Genomic DNA, 27,586 nt, shown 5'->3' on the forward strand with positions numbered 1-27,586 from the left:
GTTACTGCAAGGGGAAAACTTCTTTTAAACTGGACTGATTCATCAGTTTTCTTCACTGTGAATTTATGCAGCAAGCAGCATGTGCTAGTGGGGATAGCAATGACTTAAGCTCCTGAAAAGTGCATTCAGGCTGTCCTGAGCTGGCACCGTGAAAAAGAAATGGGAAGACATGAGAGCCATGTAAACAGAAAGATGGAATGGAAGATCGTGAATGGGTCCTTTTACATAGATTCCTGTAATTAGTCTGCATCACTTAATCAGTTTAAGGCAAAATATGGCGCAAATTTACTCCTATTCTTTTGATACTGTCCTGGTTTTGGCTCGGATAGAATTAATTTTCTTTCTAGTAGCTGGTACAGTGCTGTGGTTTTGGATTTAGTATGAGGATTATGTTGGTAACACACTGGTGTTTTATTGTTGCCAAGTAGTGCTTACCCTAAGTCAAGGACTTTTCAGTTTCCCATGCTCTGCCAGCAAGGAGGTGCACAAGACACTGGGCATGAGCACAGCCAGGACAGCTGACCCGAACCAGCCAAAGGGATATTCCATACCATAGAGCGTCATGCCCAGTATATAAATTGGGGGAGGGGGGGGGCATTGTTGGCCAGGAGGGGCCGATTGCTGCTTGGGGACTGGGCATCAGTCAGCGGGGTGGTGAGCAATTGTATTGTGCATCACTTGGGGTTTTCTTGGGTTTTGTTTTCTTGGGGTTTATTCCTTTCTCTCTTTGTTATCTCCCTTTTCATTACAATCATCATTAATATCATGATAGTATTTTATTTCAATTATTTAACTGTTCTTATCTCAACCCCACTGGGGGCGGGGTGGGGGGAGAAACTGAGCGGCTGCGTGGTGCTTGTTTGCCAGCCAGGGTTAAACTACAGTAGTCCTTTTTGATGCCCAACATGGGGCTCGAGAGGTTGGATAATGGCAGATCTGACCAGAGCATGTTAAAGCAGATTTGTTATAAGCATTCACTGTATTAGTTAATAGTTGTTGGTCACAATGTTGGTTTAGTTGCTCTCAGTGGTGGTGTGCTGTTTCTCTGAGTTCCGTATGTGACACCTTACTTGCTGCTGCTGTTGTACTTTGTAACACTGTCTGATGATATGACAGAATTGCTGGTCGTGGAACTAATCTGGTATTTGTACTTGGCATTGCCGTCACCTCTGTACCTCAGGAGCCATCTATTGGAAACTATTAATAATACACCTTTTGCCTGTTCTCCTTGGAGACCCGATCTATGGAGTAGACATCTTTCCACAGCTTCCCCTTCTTCTCCAGGCTAGTTACAAAAGCATTGGAGAACTTTGAAAATTTTTAATGTCCTTGGGATGTTGAAACGAGTATGATCCTAATGCTAGGAACGATGAATGTGGTTCACGCCTTGTTTAGGGTTAAGCAACTATTTGCAGCTACTCAGGACCTCGTCTACAGACACCACGGCTGCTTGGGACCCTGGCAATGGGTGATGCAGCTGAACCAAAGGACCAACCTGTGCCAGTATCAATTGCCCCTATACGCAAGAAGAAATGGACACGAAAGACAGCTTGTTTAGTTAAGGAGGACAAAGCAGGGCCACCACAAGAACAGGAGGCAGAACAAGAATTAACCTCTTGATCCCTATCCCTGAGTGAGCTGCAAGATATGTGAAAACATTTCAGCTGTCATCCAGGTGAGCACACTGTCACCTGGCTGCTCTGATGCTGGGTTAATGGGGCCAGTAGCCTGGAATTAGAGGGTAGGGAAGCCAAGCAGCTGGCGTCACTTTCTAGGAAAGGGGACAGTGACAAGGTGATTGGAAAAGGGACATAAGTCCTCAACCTCCAGAGGTGAGTTCTGTCAAGCGTGAAGGAAAAGTACCCTTTCAAGGAAAATGTTATCTGTCACCCTGGCAAGTAGACCACCATGGAGAGATGTATTCAGTATCTGAGGGAATTAGCCGTGCTAGAGAGGATTTGTTATGACTCGACCAACATGCTGTCACCCACAGATACAAAGTCAATGCACATGACCCATGTGGTGGAATTTTGTGCAGAGTGCACCATCGTTGTATGCTGAATCATTGGCAGTAACGGACTGGAAAGATGAAGAAGGACCAAGAGTGGATGAAGTGGTTCACTAACTCTGGCAATATGAAGGAAGTCTCTCTTCCTTCCTCGTCTCGGCTGTGGAGAAACTGGTCCAGTAACTGAAGGAGGATAGATCCCACTCCCGACCTGTATGGACCAGTATCTCAACTATTAACAGTAAATGTTCTTTTGCTCAAGGGAGAGGATATGGAAGGTAACACCATGGGCTGCCCTGTGGTTTTACCTATGGGACCACAGAGAGGACATGAGGAAGTGAGACAGAAAATCTACCTCGACCCTGGCAGCATGGGTATGTGAATTGCAAGGATAAACAACCACAAATGGAAGCTCTTCCAAGAAAATTGCTGCTGCAGTCTACAGTGGGCAGTTCCCCAGACAGAGTGGAAGGGCTGATCTTACTCCTGATCCTATGGAAAGGAATTCTAACCTATTTTAGCAAGAAGTGAGTGTAGAGTCTCGTGACCAGTACTAGAGGGGCCCTGCCTCCAGCCAGGTGGAAGAGGGATAATTGAGTTTACTGGACTGTGTGGATCTGATGGCCTGGATAGGGAGTATAAGGCTGTAGTAGATACCAGTGCACAGTGTACCCTAATGCCATGAAGCTATAAAGGGACAGAACCCATTTGTATTTCTGGAGTGACAGGGGAATCCCAACAGCTAACTGCATTGGAGGCTGAAGTAAGCCTGACTGGGAATGAGTGGCAAAAACACCCTATTGTGACTGGCTGAGAGGTTCTGTGCATTCTTGGCATAGACTGTCTCAGGGGAGGGTATTTCCAGGACCCAAGAGGGGTACCAACGGGCTTTTGGTATAGCTGCCTTGGAGGTATTAAGCAACTGTCTACCTTGCCTGATCTCTTGAAGGACTGTACTGTTCTTGGGTTACTAAAGGCTGAAGAACAGGTGCCAATTGCTACCACAACAGTGCACCAGTGGCAATATCACATGAACCGAGACTCCCTGATCCCCATCCATATGCTGATTCTTTGACTGGACAGCCAAGGGGAGATCAGCAGCACTCAGTCGCCCTTTAATAGCCCCATATGGCCAGTGTGGAAGTCTAATGGAGAATGGAGACTAACAGTAGACTGTTGTGGCCTGAATGAAGTCAGACTGCCACTAAGTGCTGCAGTGCCAGACATGCTGGAATGTCCAACACGAACTGGAGTCAAAGGCAACCAAATGGTATGACAACTGATATTGCTCATGCATTTTTCTCAATCCCTGAGTGCAGGTCACAGTTTGCTTTCACTCAGAGGGGCATCCAGTATGCCTGGAACTGACTGCCCCAGGAGTGGAAACACAGCCCTACCATTTGCTATGAACTGATCCAGACTGCATGGAACAGAGTGAAGCTCTGGAACACCTGCAATATATTGATATCATCATCACTGTTCTTATCTGTTATCATAAACTATTCTTATCTCAACCCATGGGTTTTACCTTCTTCTGAGTCTTCCCCCAGTCCCACTGGGGAGCCGGGAGAGGTAAGCAAGCACCTGCGTGGTGCTTGGTTGCCAGCTGGGGTTACGCCACAACAGATACTAGTGTAGCTGTAACGTTCTTTCAGCCAGTCATTGTACTCTGTTTCCCTGTGTTTTTAATGTACCAGGGATTCTTCTGTCTTAAAGCTGTAATCCGTAAAAAGCCAGTGAAACATGTCTTCAAGTAATTAGGAATATTGCATGATAGTGTTGTATGTGAGTTGCTTTCTTCAGTCTTGAAATTTTAAGAACTATAGCTACTTTAAAAGGGAATTTTACAGAAGGAGCTTGCAAGTGGGACAAGGCAATAGCATTGAAGCTGAGAGAATGAACTGAAGATCTAAAAACCATGTACATACATAGGCTGTAAGGAAATGTTGATTATTTTCAAGTAACTTATTAACTCTCGACTTGTCAAGTCTTCACTGCTCACCTAAAATGAAAACTAATATTAGTATTTTAAGGTTTAAAAAAACCCCAACAAAACAGGAAAAAAGGCATAGATTAGATAATACCAATTATTACTAATTACTATCTCACATGATAAAACAACTTGTTTGTGGTCTATCTACTACATTAAATCTTTGTTTAGTAGAGTGATACTCTTTACAAGATATGATCTGTGACTTGGACATCCCTCTGTTCGTAGCAGTTAAACAGTGAGCCAAATTAATCTTGAATGTTGGCATGAACGCTTTTAAGTACTCATATAATAGTGATGTGGTGAAAAAATGTAGTTATGTTATCATGAACACAAAGTGGAATTTAAGTTCCACCATAGTACATTGCTGTATTTTGACCTGTTCTGACAGCCACCTGCGATCGTGTACTGGAGGAGGTAGTCCTGCCTTAGGCTTTTAACGTGTACCTAAGAAAGGAGTGCATCTACAGACTTAAACTATTCAAAATGAAAAGCAGCCTGATAGTTATTAGTATGTTCTCTTTTTACTATGAAATACTTTTTAATGCATTTTTTTCAGTCTATGTTGACTCCCTTTGCAGTTATCCCCTAAAGGCGATAGTAGCTTACCTACAGAAGCTGAAACAGAAGAAAAGGAGATGGATACTTCAAAGGAAGATGTTCTACCTTCTGAAAAAATCAGTAAAGAAGTATGTGAAAGCTTTTTCTATATGCCAAAGAACATCTTCGTATTATGTTGGTTGACGTAAATCTATTACTGAGTACTAAGAAGCTACAGTTAATCCTACTGTGACAGTGTCAGGACCTGTTTAATTATATAAAACTTCCTATGTGTTCAGTCATGTTTATATCTCTCATTGAAGCTAACAGGAATTGAAGCTTTCATCAGAAGGGAAACTTTTAGTCTGGCTTGTCTATAGAAGTTTGATTAAAACAGGTGGAACAGCGTGGGTTTTTTATCACTTAGTCTCTATTGCAAATGTACTTTTTTTAAAGGACTAGATAAAGAGTTGTGATAGACTAAAATATGACTACCTACCTCTACTTAAAACAGAATATTATTTATAATATTATTTCTTATTTTTTTGAAAAAAATCCTGATTACTAGATAATCAGGATTATAATTGATTTGAAAGCAGGCTGTGTCTTCATATATATTACAGGATTCTTGTTTAAGTTATGTGCCAGAGGCTTCGGTTGTGAAAAAAACTTAGAATCGTTTAAAATACACCTTTGTTTTGTTAAGACTCTTAGCACCATTTTTAATCTTCACAGGATGTGGTGAAAACAGATGATGCATCTATTCCTAAAGTTGCTAGAAGAGGCAGAAAAAGAAAGGTAACAATATGTTTAATTACTTCACCTTACTGGAATTTTTGGATGTGAGGATACTGGATATTATTTTCTTTAATGACAGATAATGCATGAGCTGAAGTGCTTGACACCCTCCTGCCCCCTTTCAAATGGCTCAAAGATTTGTAGGAATGAAAGTTTTCCCAGGGGGTGCTTTACAAGTCTTAATTCTATTTGAAGTTAATGTAGAGTAGGGAGTTCCCATCTCTTCCCAAACAGTCCATTGCAAGTAAAAAGAACTAAGATATAAACTGTCGCTAGGCTGCTAATAAAGTAGTCTGTTTTGAAGCTCTGAAAGAATTTTTTTAGTATCTTCATCACACTGAACTGACACCTGAAATACTCACCCTTTTCATGAGGTTGTGATTCTGTGGTCTCTTCAGTCTGGGGAAAGTTTGAGTTACTGTGAAAGGGGCAGTTCAAGCTGCTTGCCAAGCATGCTCCAGCCTTAATGTTCATGTGGTCACACAGCAAGTCGGATTGGGCACTGACCCAATTAAAAACTAGATTAAGCTGAGGCAAAGTTTACTTTCAATTTGAAACCATTTAGCTTGCAACATTAGTGCTGACAGCATGAACAGGATGAGTGTGAAGTAACTGTGACCTTAGTATGTTTGTCACAGGTAAGTAGCATGCTGAGTATCATTTGCTTCATGAAAAAGAAGGTTGTGTGTTTGGGTGCTCTTACAAAAATGACTGGAATATTTTAAAAAAATTAATTTGAAGAATACCTTATTTAAAAAAAACAGTAAATTTTATAAAAATCTGAAATAAAATTCAAAGAAAGCTTCTAATCTGAAACAGCAAGAAGTCGGAAGAACGTCTGTGACTATGCATGTATGTGATTTCACCTTGTAAATGGGAGAGAAGCGTCACAGATGACACACATGGAAAAAAAGATGTCATTCTTTGCTTTTTCAAAAAGCACTCAAATCCTATGGTTGTGGTGTTTTTTCTTTTGTTTTGTTTGAGATGGGGGTGGTTTTGGCATCATAAGGCACTGCAGGCCTAAGAAGATTTCCTCTGTCACTTTTACTAGCTTCAGCTGACAGACTTGTGTTTGGCATGTGCTGCGTGTGGTAAGGGGTTTAACCAGAAATTTGGATTACTACAGGCCATTGTTGAACAGAAAGGCATAACATTTCAAGGGGTGTGATGTATGCTTGTGGGTCAGAAAAGAGGGCTGGCTATGCAGTTATATGACTTTGAATGTGTTTCTTACTTGCCTTAAGAAACATGGCGTTTTCTTTTCCTGGGATTTTAAAAAAGCATTCTAACATATTTTTCTGTCTTCATGTAAACAGTCTTTCTGTAGGCTGATGGAAAGCACAGTTAATATGAGAAATGTACCTCTGTTCTAGATTTAAGTTTGTCTTTATTCTTTAAAACGGTCTTTTATTATAGGTGCCCACAAAGAATATTAAGATAAATATGTATTTACTCTTAACTGCTCTTGCTGCTAGCTGTTGCTCCTGCATTCAGGACACTAAATTCCATGAATATTTTCTCCAGTTAGGATTTTTTTTTCTCAATTCTTTTTATCTATATGTATGGATTGGTAATGTTTCTGCAGGGAGATAATGTATTCTTTCATTGAGATCTTCTTCTGTCAGAAGTTCTATCTGTCTCCACCCCCCTAAAATGACTATGTAGATGAATGTCATTATGTCCAGTTCAATGTACAGTTTTTCACTGTGAATAATTGGCTAGAGAGCTAGAAGCAAGTGTTTTTTCTGAATAGCTCCATTTACTTGCTGGATACTTTGATGCAGCTAGGGGAGATAATAGCATCAGCATCTAAAGAAGAGTATTTGTATATTGGGGGAAAAAATATGAACTTACCTCCTTAAAACTGGGTTTTGGCATGCTGTTATGGTGATCTTAAAAGTACTTAGGAATAATCTTTTTCCTTTGTTGTATCAAGATGCTGTTCTGAAGATGAATGTGCTGGTTGAAATTATATGAAACATTACTGTATCAGTGTCATGGTCCACTCAGTAATGGACTCGTGATGGTTCGTTAAACTCAGGTCTTGAAGTGCAAAAGAGAAAGGCGAAAACGCCAAAAGGGGTTATATTTCAATCAATCAGTATAACTTTATTGTGTTGCCTGTAAAGCGGCGTCTGATAGGTAGAAAGAGTGAAGGGGGAAAGAAAAGTTAAAGTAAAAGGAGAGAGGGAGAGAATTATAGCTACCACCACGGGTCCAAGGTATCCCTGTGGTCCCAGGTCCGGCGACGTCCCGTCGGTCCTTCCGATCATCGTGATCTTCGGTGGGGAAAGCTTCCAAACTTTGGTTGTTAAGGAGCATCTTTTATACTGAGCAACACACCTTGCCCCCTCCTCCATCCCATGGACCACTGCCAACCTCCGCCTTCTCTCCGCCTCCCCAAACAAGACTTTTGCGCATCTTCAAGGAGGACTTAGGCATGGTTCGCCTTGGAGGCGGGTGGCCTTTGGCTAGGAGGTCTGTTTTCATATTATAATGAGGATTACAGTATCTCTGGTGGTCGTAATTCTTTGGCAGTTTCTTGGGAGAAAATAAAGGTTTACATAGATACTTTGTTATGAGACCTTCACAGTGAATCATTCTGTATGTATCATTAGTTCTTACATTTTGTTCTTCACAACTTGCCCCAGCATTCTTTCTCTATCTGCAAGGTCTTTTGGTATCTATTTCACCAATTATTTAGAGATCACAAAGTGCATGCTTTTGCAACTCCTTTCCAATCCCCCCTTTTTGGGTGTTGGCGTATTATCTCCAAGTTTCTGCTGACGATGTTGAGATATTACTGTTCTTTTCAGGACGACTTTGGACCGACTCTCACAATCAGGTAGTGATGGTATGGAGAGGCTGAAATTAGTGATATTTAAATATAACTTGTTACCAAATTTGGAAACTTTTTTTCATGTGTAGAAGCAATAGTGTAATAATGCATTTCTAGAAGTTTAAGACTGTCATTTGAGAAAATAATTGAGATATTGGTGCCCTGTGTTTTTTCACTTGTGAAATTCATCCTTTAAATTAGGCTGAAAAACAAGCTGAAGCCGAGGAAGGAGTGGCACCAGTGGCAGGAGCAATGGCAGCAGCAGCTCCTGTGCCAGTGTCTCCAAAAGTAAGCCCCAAAAGAGGAAGACCAGCAGGTAACTTTAAAAGAAAGATATAAATTTTTTCACTATGGAAATATCTCAGTAGAATTAGTCAGGGAGCTGTCTCTTTCCCGTAAAATACTACAGAGTATTTTCTCATGCTAAAGGCAGTCTTTGCTAATAGATTGTAATGAGAAAACACCTCATTTCAAACTGATGAATTTAGGACGTAAATGGATTTAAATTGTTAGCGTTAATGCTCAATCCTCTAAATAATTCATCGGTTTTGGATGCAAGTATCATCTTCAGAAAAGTAGCCTTCATAGAATGCTGCGAAACTACAGATATACGACAAGAGCTCTTTGTGCATGGTTGCTCCATAAAGGTTTATATTCATTAAAAGTCTATAAAATACTTTGATTGTGTTATAATAGCCATAAAACTTAAGGAAGAGAACTGGGGGGACACAGAGCCTGAAGGTGGAGCTCAGAGGACAGTGAAAACAAAGCTGGAAAGACTTGTTTAAAAAGATCTTTTAAGGCGGTCTGTGTAGATTGATAGATAAATAGAAAGAAGATAGAATTGCTTTTGTATAATGTATAATTAGAACCATTTGGTGATTATTCTGCAGTGCTTGTTTCTTTCAAAGTAGCAATGATGTAATTCATTGGAATTTTTCTGGTAAGTTTGCATATATTGAATCGATCATTAACTACTACATCAGAAAACAATTCTTGCAGCAGTTGAGTACACTGTATGAGCATCTAGTCTGGGAAACAAAGAATTTATATGCACCTGTATCTGCTAACAATATGAAAATAACTTTTAGGAAATGCAGCCACAGTTAACTAGACTTAATTACTTTTTCCTTGGAAGCTGTGAGGACATTAAGTATGACTTTAGCTCCTCTTCCCTCCACTCCACCCTGTTTCATTATGTATACTAAACGTACATTTTTAATATTTGTACGTGTTTTTATCTTTACAATTTCTTTTGTTTGTTTTTACTAATTACTGTCTGTAAGAGCCGGAAGGGATCTATAAGAGATCCTTTGACCTCCTATATAAAATACCTTTATATAGACAAGCATTTGAAGGATATAAGTGCCAAGGAGGCAGATAAACTATCTGTCTTACTCCGAACAATATGGCGGATCTCAGGAAATGCAAAGTTTTGCTCTGTATCGTAGTGTGGTGGTAGAACTTCTTGACAGTGCTTTGTTACCAAGAAAAGTGATGGAAGCCCCGTGATACATCTGAAAGTAATGGCAAACAGACTGTGTAAATGTGGACGGTAAATTACTTTTTTCCATTCTCTAATTTCAGACTTTCTCAATCTCTAATTTGAGACTTGTTCATGTTAGTTCTGCAACACGTGAAACGTGCCACACGAAATCCTAACTGCACAGTGCATAAAACACAAGAGTTGGTAGTTGGAGCCCGTGGCTAAAAGAACACGAAGGTTTTTAATTTACCACTCAGCTAAAAAAACTATTGACACTTTAATTTTTCAAAGACATCTTGATTAAAATTTGGTACTCGCTTAACACTTGAATTTTGTGTAATAACAATGTCAGAATATATATTTTGATTTAAGTGTAGCTTGTGTCTCTTGAGTAAGAATTTTTCCTCTCAGACAAGGAGCAGATGGTGGCTCAGGACTAACCTGTTATTTCTGTATAAATACTAGCTTCTGACATAAAGGTTCCAAAACCAAGAGGGAGACCCAAGTTGGTGAAACCACCTTGTCTTTCAGAGAGCGACCTGTGAGTTGTTCTGTTTTGTTTCTTAATATAAAGCTTCTTCATTGTAAACCATGTTGTTGCTTATGTTAAGACTTCATAATTAGTATTGAGTTCCTGACAGGTTTTTGCCCCTTTAGTATTCAGTATGAGTTACTGTTTGCTTTGGTGTTGTTATTTACAGCTCAGGTAATTAATACATAGTAACTCAAGGCAGTACATTTCTGGAACAAGAGACAGAAGATCTTTACTTTTCTAACTTGTAAAATCTGTGCAAAATTCCTTATGTAACTGTATGCTGAGTGAAGAGGAAAAATATTTATTAAGACAAAAGACAAGATCATGCAAAATTAAAATACTGAATTGCATAGATTAGTAGATGCACAGTTCCAGTATATGTATGCCTTAAATAAGTGTGCTTTATAAAACCAGTTTACAGTGTGTGCACTCTTGGTCCTGCAAACACATATGTGTGTGGAGAACTTCTGAGCATTAACTTCTTGGTTTTGAATCTGTGCGCATATATTAACGCTAGCTTCATTAGGGCTTCCATACTACAATTTATTTGGTTTTTTGCACAGGTAGTGGGCTATAATTTTAGAAAAAGATAGTATTTTTTGAAGAGTCATTAAATGAACTGAGAGTGAATTATCTTCATAATTTCTACTATTCTGTGGTAAAAAAAAAAAAAAACCAAACCAAACTTCCTGAATTAGAAGAATGTGATGTTTTAAACTCACTGTAGATAATGGACGTGATGCCTAAACACTGTTCATGTTCTAGCGTTAATGAGGAGGAGAAGGCAAAGAAAAAAGGACCAGAGGAAAAGCCCAAAAAGCAAGGTAAAAAAGATGAGGAAAGTCAGAAAGAAGAGGAGAAATCAAAGAAGGAGTTTGACAAAAAGGAAGGGAAGAAAGAGTCTGAACCAAAAAGGAAGAATGCTGCAAAAGTGGGTTCTGCATCAGCTTCTGATTCTGAAGATGATGGAGAAGAGCAGGAAGGTGACAAGGTATAATTTTGCTTTCCTGATAATACTGAAAATCTTTCTTGAAGTTAATGCTAGATCTTAGTAAAGGTTGGAGCCCTGTGGCTGGCTAATGTAAGCATGTAGAGTAAAAGCTGCAAAACTTCATTTTGTCCAGTAATTATTTCGGGAACTTCTTTGGTATTTTCTAAGAAAAGCATCTTTTCGAAGACACTTTCCTTTTAACAAAGGATTTAAATGTAGAACTTATTTTGTCAAGAGGCTTTTTTCCATCTGTGTTCCTTGAAACACGGACTTTTTTCCTCCTTGGGTGCATCTAAGAGAACATTTTGCTTGAAATCAAGTGTTTGAAAGGTATAAAGCTATCCCTAGCCAATCATTTGGAATGTCTTCATTTTTCTGGTGCTTAAGATATTTGCCTTCTATTAAAAAAAGGAAAAACGGAGAAAGGACTAAAGAAATTCAAAACTTATCAACATGTGGAGATCTTGTATTTAGTTGCAGGGAAAGCCAGTTCTTGTCAGGTTGTTCCATGGAGCAGAGTTGCTTCAAAGGTACTTAGTGTAGGTGGGTCTATCTCTTTACAGAAACAGTGACTTAATAATCTTCCTTGCTTTTCTCTTTCCAATCCTGAAATCCCAAATAAAAATAGAAGAAAAAAGGGGGAAGAAGCTTTCAGGCACCTCATAGACGAAACATCGTAAGAGGCCAACATGAGAGAGAAGTGACAGAAAGAAAGCGTAAGCAAGAAGAACAGACAGAATCTGAATTGTGAGTATGTTTTAACATGTGATGTCTGCAAGTTGTAGGATTACTTTGAAACTAACAGGAGGAGACAATATCTGAAAGAATTTTAAAGTGGTTTGCACTGTGTTCTGTTGTTCTTTCCCTCCACCCTTTTTTTGTCTATTTTTAACTCTTTTTAAGTGGAGAATAAAAAGCTCCTCTAAGCCAGTATGTTCTGTTGTGGGAGGATGGGAAAAATTGAACCTAGAAATTAAGCGATGTCAGTCTTTCAGTCACTTAAAATTTCTAGCAGAAGACACCTGGTGGGTTCTGTTTAGAAGTAAACTAAGAATATCCATGTACAAAGGAATCAGTGTGAAAAACTGTTCAGGCCAGCCATGAATTTTTCTTGAAGTTTTGGATACATTAGATTGAGAACTGGTAGGACCTATTACTCCACAGTTATGGATTTTTGATCAGGTTGTGGAATGCATAGGGTTACCTGGAAAACATTTCCTTCTCTGTCTGCCAGCTGGAGCACACCATCAGACAGAACAAGGGAAAAATTAAGAATTATTCTACTCTAGCACTGCAAAGCCAGTTGAGTGATACCAAGAGCAGTCTGCATTTGGAAGATAAATTATCACAAATGAATCAAGCATAAGAATGGAGAGAAGATCCTGCCAGAAACTGGGGGGGTGGGACAATAGGAAGAAATCTTGACTCATTCTCAAGAGTTATTCTGCAAATGAGTGAAGAAGCTGCCACCACGAGAGCATGATGTTCCCATCCCCGCAGTTGGTGGGAGGGCGGAAGAAAGGGAGAACAAGGTAAAAATTTGGAGAAAAAGGAGGAGGATAGTGGTCCCCTTGACCTGTAACAACAAAATCCTACCTTTTTTGCATTCATTAACAAGAATGTAGTTTGTTTGGGGTTTTTCATACCCTAGCCCTTTCTTCTCCTCTTCTTCCTGTCACTCCTTCTCTGGAAGCCTAACATAATTACTCTACTTGCCTGTAGCAAACCTAAGCATTTCCAACTCCAGAGATACTAAATTGTCCTTAGTAACTTTGCAGCTCTTTATCGCTATTTAAATCTGACATATGCTGGTTGATTTCTGCAATCAAACTGTCATATATTGATTTGGTTCTAATAATCAAATCTCTACTTTTAAATAGCTGTCATATTTTATGCATTGGAGGGTAGATAGATCTTTGTTTCAGTAAGATAAAGGAGTAGTAGTTAATGAGTCCATAATGAATTTAATTATAGCTGATGACTAATGCCACAAAATTCAATATTGATAAAAAGTAAAAAAAATTCTATTTGCTCTGTCTGTCTTCAAGTTCCTCTACTAATACAATGAATGTAGGTCGATATCTTTTGGTTACTTTTCTCATCAGCATAGTTTCTGTTTTCTGGTCTTTGTAGCTGCTTTGTTAATATTTATTTAAGTCTAATAATGGTGCTTTGTACACCATTCTGTACATATACGAAGTTCACATGTACTTTTTAAACAGCATGAACTTGTGCTGCTAGTTGAAGTAAAAATATTCTTACATACTTTAAAACTGTTGATTCTGAAACTGGATAGAGTATGAAAGGAACATGGAAGGTGATAGACATGGAGTCCTGGATATTTTATGGATGCATATTACTACAACAGGAAGAAAATTAGTCACAGAATATTTAGTCATGATGTGCTGAAATGTGCAAATTGTAAAATGAGGCTCTGAAACCTCTCAGTAAGATGAGACTGAGGAATTGCTAAAGAGGGGTTCGTGATCTCTGAATAAAGAGTTCAAAAGCTTGTTTGAAAGACTTCTGCCTGTCTTCATCCTGTAACTGGGATTGAGACAAGTTTTTTGTTTTTCGTGAGTCCCAGCTTTATTTTTAGTGATACAATTAGAGAAAGAGCCAGGAGATTTCAATGAGCTTGTAATAAATATTTTTCCTTTATTACTGTTTGCTTCAGGAATACTTAAATTATCACTGATACATTTGTGGTCAGTTGTAGGATATTTATCCTGTTATAATTAATTACTTGAGAAAACAGGTCACATAGGAACTGATGATGACTAATTGATCTCTCCATAATTCCCCATGGTAATGTTACATAGTTTTACTCTTTCTGTCATCATACTAAAAATACTTTCTTTCTCCATTTAGTTCCATGAAACGCCATTTTACCAATTTGTACATGCAACCAAAACAAAATACAGTTTGGAAATGTGACTTGTTTTTAAAATGCTTTAATTTGCTGCTTCGAGGGAAAACAGTCTGTCAGTCTGTATCTCAACAGCTGTATCTCAACTAATTAATTTTGTTAATTTATTGCAGTCTTTGAAAACCGGAGTGTGGCACTCTGGTTTTTGCATGCCAATGTTTTACTGAGATAATACCTCCAAACATTACAACTCATCTAAAAATTGGAGAAAAAAAAAGACTGAAAAACAGGCTTTACAACATTGTAAAAACACTTTGACGTTTTTGATAGGCAGAGTAAAGAAGAAGGCAAGAAAATAGAAGTTAAGAAGATGGAGAAGAAGAGAGGTTAGTTTAAAGAAGCTAAACAGTATTTTTGTTCATCTTAAATTTTGAACAGAATTATCTGCCTGGATAAGATAATTTACTGCTAAGAGTGGTTGTGGGGTCTCAGTTTGAGATGCTTGAGCCATGACTGCTTCCTTCAGGTCTGTGAAACAGTGCATTCTTGTTCTTCTGTGTTTGTTCTTTCTTCAGTGCATTGGAACAGGTCTTTGCTATTTCTGTTTTACTGTCATTTGAGCTTTTAAATCTTGATGAGCCCTTCTCTTTGTGAACAAGAACCAAAGCTCTTATTCTTTGAACCAAATCACTTTAGTTCTTCTGTTCATTTTTTCCTTTCTTGTCTTCTCATAACACAATAATCTGAGGGACCTCTTGAAAGTATTTAGATACTACCTCTTGCTAAGCAGGAGGCTTGCTAAGCAAGAGGCTTGTTTTTCCTAAGCAAGAGGCTTAGATTCAGATTACTGTGGTCTTGTCTACTAACCCACACTTGCAAACTGACCTTCACAGGGATAAGACATTCCTTTTTTTAGTACTCCCATCTTTACAGCCAATGGTCTGGACTGCCCTTAATTTGTAGTATAGTACAGAACCAGTGGCATGGACTCCAACCAACCCAGCGCTGGCAGGGGAAAAAAAATACCAAGACTAATCCAAGATGGATTGAACTTGAAGGAATTTCTGCTTGCACTGTTGTTCAGAATACATACCATTTGTGTATGAAAAAATCCAAACAGGCATTCAGCATGTGAATTCGAGGTGGACATGTTCGTTCATCTTGCACCCCTGCTGGAGCATGTGTACTGGGAACATTTTATTTGGGTGGATTTGGACTGTAACTTGAATCCTGCCCGATTTACTGAAAACAAAACCATTAATGTGCAGGTGTCCTGTCATTAAAGGTTTTCCAACTTTGTAACTCTTAGTAGCTTCCTCTTAACCTGACCTACAAGTAGAGGGTGACACCTGTGTATTGAAATAGAAAATTCTTTTGTTTGTAACTCCTAAGGAGAAAACTATGTAGGTTGCTAATAGTGTCCAGTTTTAAAAAGCTGCGTACTTTACTTCTGATAGTAATCCCTGTGCTGTATTTATGTGTGCACCTACATCGTTATCTGATGTAGAGTGCCTGCCCTTATTTTTCTGCATTCTGTATGAAGTTCTGATTTGTAGAAGGGTTTCTACAAAAACAAACCTGATGTGATTATCAAAATTCATGCATGCTATTTTTAATCTTCAGAAACATCAATGGATTCTAGGCTTCAAAGGATACACGCAGAAATTAAGAACTCCCTGAAAATTGATAATCTTGTAAGTATATATTTTTAGCTGATTTATGTGTGTAATTGCAGTAGGAAATACTTGGCATGCATGTTTCCTTTTAGTTAATAATCTGAGAATGAACAGAATTTTTTCTTGCTGCTTAAATGAGGTTACTATGGACATTAAAAGATCAGTGCTAGCAAGTAAAACTGGTTTTGTTTGAAAATTAGATTATTTTGTTTGAAAATAGATTATTTACTGGAAACATTCAGACAGAATTCTGTCAAATGAAGCATCTGTGCCAGCTCAGCCTGAGCCATGCAGATGCACCAGAAGGACACAATGAGTGTAGTAGTGGCAGACTCCCTGAGGCAGGGGATAGAGGCCCTCATCTGCTGACCTCACTCATTGTCAAGGGAGGTCTGCTGCTTGCTCGGGCTTGGATTTGGAACATTACTGACAGATAGTTGAGGCTTGTCTGGCTTTAAGACTATTTATCAGCTGCTGCTGGTTTTCTATGTTGGGTACCAATGGTACGGTAAGGGGAGACCTGCAATAAAGCATGACTGTGTGACTCTGAGGGTGATCGTCAAGGTATGGGGACCCAGGTGGTGGTCCCTTTCTTGAGGAAGGGACTTGGGAAGGAATGGATAGCACTGCTAGGAGGTGGCAGGATCCACTACTTTAGTGCTGCCCAGAGGCTGGCTGACCTGGTTAAGAGCTTTAAACTAGGAACAATAGTGGAGGAGAAAGAGGAAGTGGTAGAGCAGGATGGCAATTAAATGATGCAGGGTGATGCAAACAGAGTTGGCCTTGTAATCAACAGAATTCCTCAACAGGACGGAATTGGCATCACCACAAGCATATGCACAGAAATGAGGAAGTGCTGGCAGCGCAGCATTACGAGGAAAGCTCTCATAACCTTTCTGGAAAGTCAGCGCGACTGGGTGCCTCTTCAAAGTGGCTGTACACTAATGCATACAGCATAGTGAACAAACGAGAGGAACTGGACACCTGTCTGCCATTGCAGGGCTTTGGCATCACAGAGATTTGGTGGGATAGTTGATGGGACTGGAGCCTTGCCATGTTTATATATGGGCTCTTTAGGAAGGACGGATGTTGGGAAGACAAGATGCAGGATAACTCCTCATGTGAGAGACCAGTGGGAATGTGTGGAGCTCTGCATTGGGACAGATGATATGCCAGGTGAGAGCTTATAGGTCAGGATTAGTGGGAAGACCAATACTGCTGACATCCTGAGGATGTCTACTGCTGATCACCTGATCAGGCAGAAGTAGAGAATGAAGTCATCTTAAGGCAATCAGGAGACAGCTCTGGTTCAAAGGCTCTGGTCCTCTTTGGAGGCTTGAACTCTACCGGTACCTGCTGAAGGGACAACATGGGGATTATGCAGCAATCTAGGAAGCTTCTGGAGTGTGATAACTTCCTAACACTTTTGATCAAGGAGCTGACAAGTGAAGACACCCTGTCAGACCTGATTCTTATAAACAGGGAAGATCTGGTCAGGTATATGAAAGTCAGGGGCAACCTTGGCTGCAGTGATTGAGATAGTGGAGTTCAGGATCCTGGGAGGAGTCAGCAGGGCAAAAAGGATCACAGCCTTGGAGGAGGAGAGCAGACTTTGGCCTCCTCACTGAGTAGAGCAGACTTTGGCCTCTACAGGGGTCTGCTTGGCAGAATCTCTTGAGAGACCATGCTGGAGCAAAGAAGAGACCAGGAGATCTGGCTCACTTTTAGGGATTACCACCTCCTCAAGATTGATTCATCTTCACAAGCAGGAAGATGACCAATGTGTCAGGGGAGCTGCATAGATGAAAAAGGAGCTCCTGACTGTAGTCAGGACACAAAAAAAGAAAGCATACAGAAGGTGGAAGCAGGGACAGGTGACCTAGGAGGAATATGCATACACTGTCCAAGCATGGAGGGATGTGCTTAGGAAAGCCAAAACCCACCTGGAGTTAAATCTGGGGAGCGGAATGAAGGACAACAAAGCTTCTTCAAGTATCTCACCAGCAAAAGGAAGACTGAGAAAATGTGGGCCCGCTCCTGAATGTGGTGGGGGATCTAGTGAAAAAGGACAAGGATAAGGCCAAGATACTCAATGCCTTCTTGACCTCAGTTTGCTTATACAATTCCTTTCAGGAATGCTAGGTCCCTGGGTCCAGTGGAAAGTCCAGAACAGGAAATACTTGATGCTCAGTGGGCAAGGATCAAATTAGGGAACATTTAAACAAAGTGGGACCTGATGTGAATAAACCAGAGTGCTGAGAGAGCTGGATGATGTCATTGCACATCCACTCCATTTTATTGTTGAAAAATCGTGGTGATCAGGGGGAGCTTCCTGAGGACTGGAAGAAAGCAAATGTCACCTTCATCTTCCGGGAGGATCTGGGCCAGTTGGCTTCACATCACTCCCTTCGAAGGTGATGCAGGAAATAGTCCTGGAAATTGTTTCCAGTAATATGAAGGACAGTAAAGTCTCTGGGACTTGTCAGCATGCGTTAATGATGAGGAAATCACGCTTGACCAAACTGATTTCTTCTGTGAAATGACTGGCTTGGTGGATGTGGGAGAGCAGTGGATGTTCAACAGAATCACAGAATGGTTGGGGTTGGAAGGGACCTCTAGAGATCATCTAGTCCAACTCCCCTGCCAAAGCAGGGTCCCCTACAGCAAGTTGCACAGGAACACATCCAGGCAGGTTTTGAATATCTCCAGAGAAGGAGACTCCACAACCTCTCTGGGCAGCCTTGCTGAAGTCAAGGTAGACAACACCCACTGCTCTCCCCTCATCTACCCAGACAGTTGTGCCATCACAGAAGGCTATCAGATTGGTCAAGCATGATTTTCCCTTGGTGAATCCATGTTGACTACTCCTGATAACCTTCTTTTCCTCCAGCTGCTTAGAGATGACATCCAGAATGAGCTGCTCCATTGCTTTTCCAGGGATGGAGGTGAAGCTGACTGGCCTGTAGTTTCCTGGGTCCTCCTTCCTGCCCTTTTTGAAGACAGGAGTGACATTGGCTTTTTTAAGACAGGAGTTACATTGGCTTTCCTCCAGTCCTCAGGCACCTCTCCTGTTCTCCATGACCTTTCAAAGATGATGGAGAGTGGCTCAGCAACAACATCTGCCAGCTCCCTCAGCACTCGTGGGTGCATCCCGTCGGGGCCCATGAATTTGTGGGTGTCCGGTTTGCCTAAATGATCTCTAACCCGATCCACCTTGACCAAGGGAAAGTTTTCTTTTCTCCAGGCGTCTTCTCTTACCTCCAGGATGTGGGATTCCTGAGGGCCTGCCTTAGCAGTAAAGACTGAAGCAAAGAATGCGTTCTGTAACTCTGCCTTCTCTGTATCCTCTGTCACCAGGGCACCCACCTCGTTCAGCGGGCCCACATTTTCCCTAGTCTTCCTTTTGCTGCTGATGTACTTGAAGCCCTTCCTGTTGTCTTTGACATCCCTTGCCAGATTGAATTCCCAGTGGACCTTAGCCTTCCTCGTTGCGTCCGTGCATACTTTGACAACATTCCTATATTCCTACCAAGAGGCCTGTCCCTTCTTCTACATTCCATAAACTTTCTTCCATTTGAGTTTTACCAGAAATTCCTTGCTCATCCGTGCAGGTCTCCTGCCCCCTTTGCTTGATTTCTTGCTCATAGGGATGCACTGATCTTGAGCTTGGAGGAAATGGTGCTTGAATTTTACTAGCTTTTTTGGGCCCCCCTCTCTTCCAGGGCCCTAACCCATGGGATCCCTCCTAGTAGTTCCCTGAAGAAGCCAAAGTGAGCTCTCCTGAAGTCCAGGGTAGTAATCCTGCTTATTGCCCTGCTTCCTCCATGCACGATCCTCAACTCCACCATCTGATGGTCACTGTAGTCAAGGCTGCCTGCAACCTTCACGTCCCCAACCAGTCCTTCTTTGTTAGTACAAGGACCAGCAGAACACCTCTCCTTGTTGGCTCCTCCATCACCTTTGTCAAAAAGTTACCATCAATGCTCTGCGGGAACCTCCTGGACTCTGTGTGCCTGGCTGTGTTGTCTTTCCCACAGATATCAGGGTGGTTGAAGTCCCCCATGAGAGCCAGGTGGTTCTATGCCCCTGGGTGGGCATCTGGCTGCTGGCCAAGCTGTGGGGGTTAACCCACCATAGTGTTAAATAGGAAACATTCATTTCCAGTGTAGCCTGTTCTTAAATTATTTACGTCTATGCCAATACTTTGTCTCAAAAAAGCAGTTCACCTTAAATAAAATTTAGAAAGCTTTTACTTCAACTTAGTGGTTTGGCTTAAGTAAATCACTCTCTCCTGAGCCAGATAGTAAATTCCTCTAAAATAATAAGTAAAGAACAAAACAGAAAGCCCCCAAAACCCCACCAAATCTCTGATTCAGAGGTGTAATGGAGCAAATATCTTGCAACACTGGGAAGAACATTGGCTGTAGAGCTATAGCAAGGACACTTAGTTTATCAGAATTGTATTTATCAAGTAAACAGGATAATAAGGATTCTGCTGAACATAGTCCTGACATGTTTGTTTGGCATTTTTTTAATACTATTTTCCCTTGAGAACAGACGCTACAACTTTATACAGGATGCAGAATATTACTATGACCTGTGCTGGTGATGAATCTTGTTAGTTCTAAATAGGAAGTAAAATAGCTGAAGATAAGGAAATTGAGAACTAAGTATTACAGAAAGAAGACTTTAGTACAATGGTTCTTGGAAATGGATCAGGTCACATCATTACTTCTGGGTGTCCTGCATGGTGTGTCATTCATCACACTTTTTAACTGAAAAATCTACAAAGATACAGTTTGTAAATTACCTGCAGTCCACTCAAGATGCTTTGCTACTTTCTCAGTGGCATGTCACTTGAGGAAAATTGTGTATGGAGAAGGATGACTATGGAGAACAGCTTCAAGCAAGGAAGTACTAGAATTAGAAAAGCAGCATGAAGTTTGAGTTTGTATTTTGAAAGTATAAAATTATAGGTTATTCAGATAGTATCTGCCTTTTCTTATGGAAGTGGCTGAAAGGCAACTGATAGTAATTTTTGTTGGCAAGTTTGTATATACTGTTATAAAATGAAGCACATAGTCAAATTAAGGATATTATAGGAAGTTACCACAGAGCATGGAAATAAATTTAGTATGGCTAATTAAGGATTATTAACATGTAAGTTAAGTCTTCAAATTTCTTGTTCATATACAGGATGTGAAGAGGTGTATTGAGGCTCTTGATGAGCTTGCATCCCTTCAAGTCACAATGCAACAAGCTCAGAAACATACAGAGATGATTCTGACTCTAAAGAAGGTGAGATCTGCAACGTTAGTCAAAGTCACCTGTGTGTTTTCTTAAATTGGTGTCAGTGTTACTTACTACTAGAGTACTATGTCCAGTTCTGGTCCCTACAATTCAAAAATGATACAGACTGACTGGAGCGGGTCCAAAGGAGGGCCATGAATGTGATCAACAAAGGGCTGGAGAGCTGGCCCTATAAGGAAGGACTGAAGGAGTTAGGTGTTTTCTTCCTGGAGGAGTCTCAAGTGGGACCTCATCACACTATTCCAGCACTTAAAGGGCAGCTACAAAGAGGATGGAAGTGCTCTCTTCACAAGGAACCACCTGGAGAAGACAAGGGGCAGTGGGTACAGGTTGCACCAGCAGAGGTTTCATCTCTATATAAAAAAGAAATTTTTTTACAGTGAGAACAATCATTCACTGGAACAGCCTCCCCAGGGATGTGGTAGAGTCCCCACCACTGGAGGTTTTCAAGATGCGATTGGACAGGGTTCTCAATAATCTTATCCAGGCTCCCTTTCCCGTGAAGGGTAGGACCAGATGATCTTTCGTGGTCCCTTCCAACCTCGGCTGTTCTGTGATTCTGTGATACTTCAGAGAGTGTAAAAGTCTCTTTTCTCATTTCAGGTTAAATTATGAATTTAATCTAGCATGTGATGAAATTACATAGGTATTTAAATACCTAAGTGGAGCTCATTGTTTTATTACTTTGATTTCAGATACGGAAATTCAAAGTTAGCCAAATTATCATGGAGAAATCTACAATGCTGTATAACAAGTTCAAGACCATGTTTCTGGTTGGGGAAGGAGATTCAGTTCTTTCCCAAGTACTAAATAAATCACTTGCTGAGCAGAAGCAGCACGAGGAAGCCAACAAAACCAAAGAACAGTGGAAGAAAGGAGCAAACAAAAAAATGGAAAAGGACCAAACAGGTAAGTTACTGCGTTTTTAGTCTTGTCATGTAAAAAAGACCTAGTCTCCATCAATTTCTAGCCAGCTTCAAAAAATTCTTGATGTAGGAATTCTACCCATTTATTACAGCCTTTACATATCTGATATAGTCAGGGATAATACTGCTATAACTTAAGTTTCAAGTTCAAGGGTATAATGTTTTCCGTGGCTACTTTAACTTTATGGCCTGAAGGGAGGGGCTTTTGCAAGAATTGAGTTTAGCATTCTTTACTTCTCTGTAAACTATCTAACTTTTATTACTTTATGGAATAAGAAAACATTAAACATGAGGTAGAATAACACACTACCTTCCATTCCTTAAGTAGCCTTTTGATGCCTAGATTTCCACCTATGCTTTAACTGCTTAATTTCCTTCACTAGCCTCTTCCTATATCATGCATGCTACTATGTGTAGCAGCAGCTTTTAACCACTTACATGCTACTTTTGTGATGTAACTCTAGTAGTTCCATCTAATAGTAAAGATGTAATCATAATTTAAGAGAGAATAGGCCTTTATGCTCCTAGCAATACTATTCCAGATTAATCATGAGTGCTTGTACAACTACAGCATGATATGAAAGCTTTCCACAGTAAGCATGCTCTATAATAACTTAGGTCAGTTATTTAAAAAAAGAAAAAAAAAGAAAGTAGTGTAGTAAAATAGATACTTGCATTTTTAAATAGAGGAACAAAATGAGACACAGACACTGGAAAGCTGTGTTGCAAATGAATTTAAAACCTCAAAGATGCAGGAGTTCCACTCATCTATTAAAATTATATAGATCCTTGATCTCTACAAGCACTGGAGAGAAATTCTGTTTACTTTGAACTTTAATCCTGGAGGCAAAACTGTTTCAGAAGACTCAAAGTTACATGACCCGGATCTGGAATAAAGAAGTTACTGTAACTGAGGTGATTGAAGATGCCAAGAATTCAAAATAACTGTAGTTGAAATGCTACTGTATTTGTAACTGCTAAGAAAGCAAGGATGATAATAAAATCCAACCATTTTATGGTGGGAGAAGCATGTATGATGTAGTAGAGGTTCCATGCAGATCTTTCCCCAACCCTGTGACCAGCACAGCTAATACTTTAACAAAGAATCTAAACAGAAAGGCTTCCTACGCATAGTCTGACTAATGAAGCTACTCTGGATAAGGTTAACCTGAGAATTCCAACAGAACACACTGAAATATCATATTGTCGCCTAGTCAAATGGAAAATGGTAGGGAGTTTTATCAAGAGTAGGGGGATATTTCATGGAAGTGGATTTTCCTTTTTTTTCTATTAAAAGAAATTCTGGTTCCTTACGTTCATACTTCTGCCTTTTCAAAAACTGAACTGCTGAACTCTTACTATCTTTACGAAGTACAAAAATTACAGCAGTTTGTGTTTCAGCTGAAGTACAGCTTCAGACTATCTACTTTTTAATAAGAGAGTATAGCATTCATTGTTTTATTGAATTCCTCCCATGGCATTCAAGTTCAGAACTGATTCTGAGCAAGTCTAAATAGATCAACTACTAGAACGTCATCTTAAATGATCTTGTCTGCTTTTTAGCAACTCTCAGTCTATTTAGATGAGTAATTTATTTTCTTTTCCTGTAGCATAGTAGTTTAATAGAGAGATTTTTGGTAAACCTGTAACATCAAATAAAATGGACTGTCACTTCTGCCTTTAGGTGACATTCCTCAACAATTCACTCAAAATTCAGTGGCTTGTAATACCAGAGCAAAACCTGTATTCATCACCAAAGTTTTAAGGAGGTTAAATATTCCTGCTTTGACTTCAATAAATACAGCTTCTACATAGTGCTTTGTTTTCCTGCTTGACAATTGCATGCTATAACTAAACAAATTTACTCCATTTATATATACTGTTTGTCATATTTTCATTATATACATATTTGTTAGAGTTGAGAGTCGGCCAGACTCAATGGAATTAATAACTTCTCCAGTGAAAGTATCGGAAATCCTCCAAAATTGTCTGACCAGGTTAGAGAGCTGAAGTATATTCTTACTGCTCAAAATATAAATAAGCATTAGCCCTATTATCTGTAGTTTAGCAAGCACAGGAAGAACTCAAAATGGCATGGAATATATACACTGTTCATTTCCCATTATTAAAATTGTGGGGTGAGGCTCACTGCATGGAATTTTCGGAAGTTGAAGCTGTATCAGTTACTGCTTTTTGTATTGTTTCAGCTGCAGGCTATCAAGGTGAGGGGAAAACATTCATAGTATTTGAGTTGATGAAGGTAAAGAAATTATCTGGGGCTTTTTATAGCACAGTTTTGCTGCCTGCAGTACTGTTTTCTTTCCCTGCCCTTTCATTTTAAAGGTTCAAAGGTTCTGAATGGAGGGGCTGAACCTCAAGACACCAACCCGTCACAGCACAATGAAGAGAACACTGAGGAAAAGAAAGATAGGCATGAAGTTGGCAGTAAGAAAAAGTGAGTTAATAAACTTACTGAGCTACAGATGTGTTCTGCTCTAGCAAAATGATGTGAAATAGAACAGCAGTAGATTGAAGTTAATTAACCATGTTGAGGTACTGTTTTCTTTAGAGAGTTTTCTTTCAACTTTAAAGAATATTAATAGCATGCAAATCTTCTCTTAAAGTTTTGAATGAGCATTTTAAAAGTTACTTCACTCACTGCTGTGGTGGAGACTTAAAAGAAAAAAATTACAGGATGTCCTCTTAGGAGAAAATCACCATGTGGTGAGACAGGGCAAAGTGTAAGCTTTCTCCTGTGTTTTAGACTACTCGATGCTATTAAGTTGGAAGCAAAGGGAGCCTCAACCAAGTCTTACAGAAACTAATGGGATTGATCAAGTTTTTTGTGAAATCATGTATTCTAATCAATACCCAAGCCACTTTAATTAGTGTTCTATAGTGTAGCTACAGACTTGCCCAAATGCAGGTAAACTGCAGGCTAGAACTTAGACCTGTGACATTTCAGAACTCTGAATGTCTTATAGAGGTTCCAAACAAGAAGCCACAAGAATGCTTGAATTTGTCAGTAGGTGAGTATTTAAACCTTAGCCTCACTGAAAAATGCTGTCTTGTAAACAAGAACAAGCAGCAGTGAATCTCTTGTAGAATATGAGAAATACTTAATAGAATTTAGTAAACAATGAGGAAAAGGCCTAGAATTATCCTTGAGCTGAGTTGTTTGGTTGAAGTACCACTTTGTTTTCTCTGAGCACTTCTGCACCTTGTGCTCAGGGATTTTTTTTGTCCAGTGTTATGTAGAGAAGCTTTCCTTTCACCACTGTCTTCATGCAGGCCAGGAGTTGCCTGGCATTCTTTTGGCTGTCTGCCAAGTTAAAACTGTACAGATGAGTGGAATATTGACTCATTTACAATAAGGTAAACTTAGAACAAAACCAGAAAATGCCTTAAGATGAAAATGAATTTGATACTTCCTGAGAGGTAGCCTAGCTTCTGAATATACAGCTTTCAGAAGTGACACTTGGGAGTTTTCAGCTGCTGATGCCAAATATTCACTTAGTCTGAACACGCAGCATGTTACAGGAACATAGTGACGGCACAACCGTAGGCTCCTAACAGAGGTTACGCAGCCTAGCACACTGCTTCAATAGGCGATTTGGTCAGTAGCAAAGTGCAACACCGGAGTTACCTGAAACAAAGAGCAAGGCAGTTCAGTAATACTAGAGTGTACTTGGCCAAGTATTTAAAAATAAATGACTACTAAACTGGTTCTCCAAGGTAGAATTTTTTCATGGTCTGCTCCTTTCCTTGTTCCTGCAGAACCTGACAACACTTGGATTTCTGACTCTCACTCAGTTATTTTTGTGATTAAAAGAATTAAGAGTATTTGGGTGCATGCACAACACCTCAATGGATATTAGTCAAAAGAAATTAAAGGTAGATACTTTAGATAGTTAGGCAACATGCCTGGAAAAGACTGTTGAATATAAAGAGTGTCTCAAAAAAGCAACTTTGAGGCAAGACAATTTATATTTTTAATACTTCAGTAACTGTGACTGTATGTGTAAAACTTGAAAATAAATATTCCATGAATGAGCTAGTGGGGATGTTATGTTCTGCTAATAAACTTATATCTCTTTAAGTGTGTGTGGTGTTTGCTATGGCCTTGAACTCTACACTCCAACATGTTCTTTGACTTACCTGAACCAAGAAACAAACCCCCTTTATTAAACAACTTGTATGGCTACTTGGGAGCAGTTTCTGTGGACTTGTTAGCCAACAGCTATAAACCAGATTTTGTAACACATCTTGGAAATACCATGCATCCACATACCTGTTCTTAATTCAAGCAAGCTACAGACTGGTGTCTCTCAATCATACAAACTTCCTTTCATTCAGTACTTTTCATACATTTTTATCTGCAATATTCAGTTTCTTAGAAGTGAGAAACTAGTAAGCAAAATAAATCTGAACAAATCATCAATGTTCAAAACAGCCCTGCACTTCCCACTACTGCCTCTAAGCAAATAACCTTTAATCACAGGGCTGTCTATTCAGTTCTGAACTTCAATCCCTTTGATAATGAAAGGCAAGACATGTCTGTACCTTTCTGAAGATGTACTGCAGAAATTTTGGAAGACGGGAGTTGTGTAACTTCATACTTCTGAAGTGATTGGCACTTGAGAACTTCTCATCTTTCTGTTCTCATTTAGTAAAAACATATACTGCTTCCTGAGGTTACCTTAGAGCATGGGACACATAATGGGTTATTCTTGATCACTCAGAAAAGTTAGAATTGGTGAGGTATGTTAAGCCAGAGTGGTTTCCCACATCAGCTGATGTGTATTGGGCAGCAGGCTAGGGAGGACTGCCTAAGTGGAGCACAAACTGACTTCTGAAGGACTGCCATTCACAGCCGGTCACATGCATTAATGGGATGTTAATCACCACCAGCTTAGCTTCACATTTGGGGGCAGTCAGTGTAAGAGAGAAGACGGACAGTTGGCATCACTACCTGCTTCAGTTCTCCAGGCTTCACGTACTGCTGAACGTACATCAGCACCGCTTACTCTAGACTGTACAAATTCATCTGGAATAAGTCTTGCTCTCTGCATTTTTGTATTGGTCATTAATGTTGCTTTATTTTGTTTCTAGGACATGTGGTGAAGAGAGTGAGATTGAAAAGCCAGCAAAAGATCCTGCCTTTGAAAGCAAATGATACCACTGGAGTCTTTTTTTTTTAAATACAAATTAAAGAGGTTGTTAAGTTTTGCATTTGAAATCTATAGCCTGCTGAAAGTTTTAAATAATTTTATAAGCATAGTATTTTAAAGTTACATTTTGTGGAATAAAAGCCCCTTTAATCTTGGTTTAAAAGTATTTAAACACTTTTGCCAATAGTTTTGTCCAGTATTAACAGATAACACATTTCAAAAGATGAAAATTCCAGTTACAGAACAAATGCTTACATGTTACAGGACTTATAGAGTTGTAGTATATTTTTACCTGACTACTGTCCGTTTGTCTAGCTAATAGCAGGAAAAAGTGCAAATACTTCTAACTGCCCAATTGCTTCATTTGTATAAAACCTACCCTCTTCCTATGATACTGACTTCTTGTTTGTGCATAGTTTTTCAACTCTTGTGGGGATGTCTTTT

The 27,586-nt window shown here is 39.7% G+C and overlaps 1 protein-coding gene across 1 annotated transcript in view; it reads left to right on the plus strand.

The window, feature by feature from the left end:
* The window catches only part of PSIP1 (PC4 and SFRS1 interacting protein 1), a 40,622-nt gene extending 13,361 nt beyond the window's left edge, over positions 1–27,261 (plus strand). The window contains exons 5-16 of the mRNA XM_009701489.1: positions 4,580–4,687; positions 5,274–5,336; positions 8,380–8,494; positions 10,130–10,205; positions 10,965–11,190; positions 11,819–11,937; positions 14,390–14,445; positions 15,683–15,753; positions 20,932–21,033; positions 21,741–21,954; positions 24,315–24,426; positions 27,084–27,261. Coding sequence (XP_009699791.1) covers positions 4,580–4,687; positions 5,274–5,336; positions 8,380–8,494; positions 10,130–10,205; positions 10,965–11,190; positions 11,819–11,937; positions 14,390–14,445; positions 15,683–15,753; positions 20,932–21,033; positions 21,741–21,954; positions 24,315–24,426; positions 27,084–27,147 — 1,326 coding nt within the window. The 3' untranslated portion in view covers positions 27,148–27,261. The remainder of the gene's footprint in view (positions 1–4,579; positions 4,688–5,273; positions 5,337–8,379; positions 8,495–10,129; positions 10,206–10,964; positions 11,191–11,818; positions 11,938–14,389; positions 14,446–15,682; positions 15,754–20,931; positions 21,034–21,740; positions 21,955–24,314; positions 24,427–27,083) is intronic.
* The last annotated feature ends 325 nt before the right edge of the window (positions 27,262–27,586 follow it).

Source organism: Cariama cristata, unplaced genomic scaffold (assembly GCF_000690535.1).
Source record: "Cariama cristata isolate BGI_N322 unplaced genomic scaffold, ASM69053v1 scaffold1426, whole genome shotgun sequence".
NCBI lineage: Eukaryota > Metazoa > Chordata > Aves > Cariamiformes > Cariamidae > Cariama > Cariama cristata.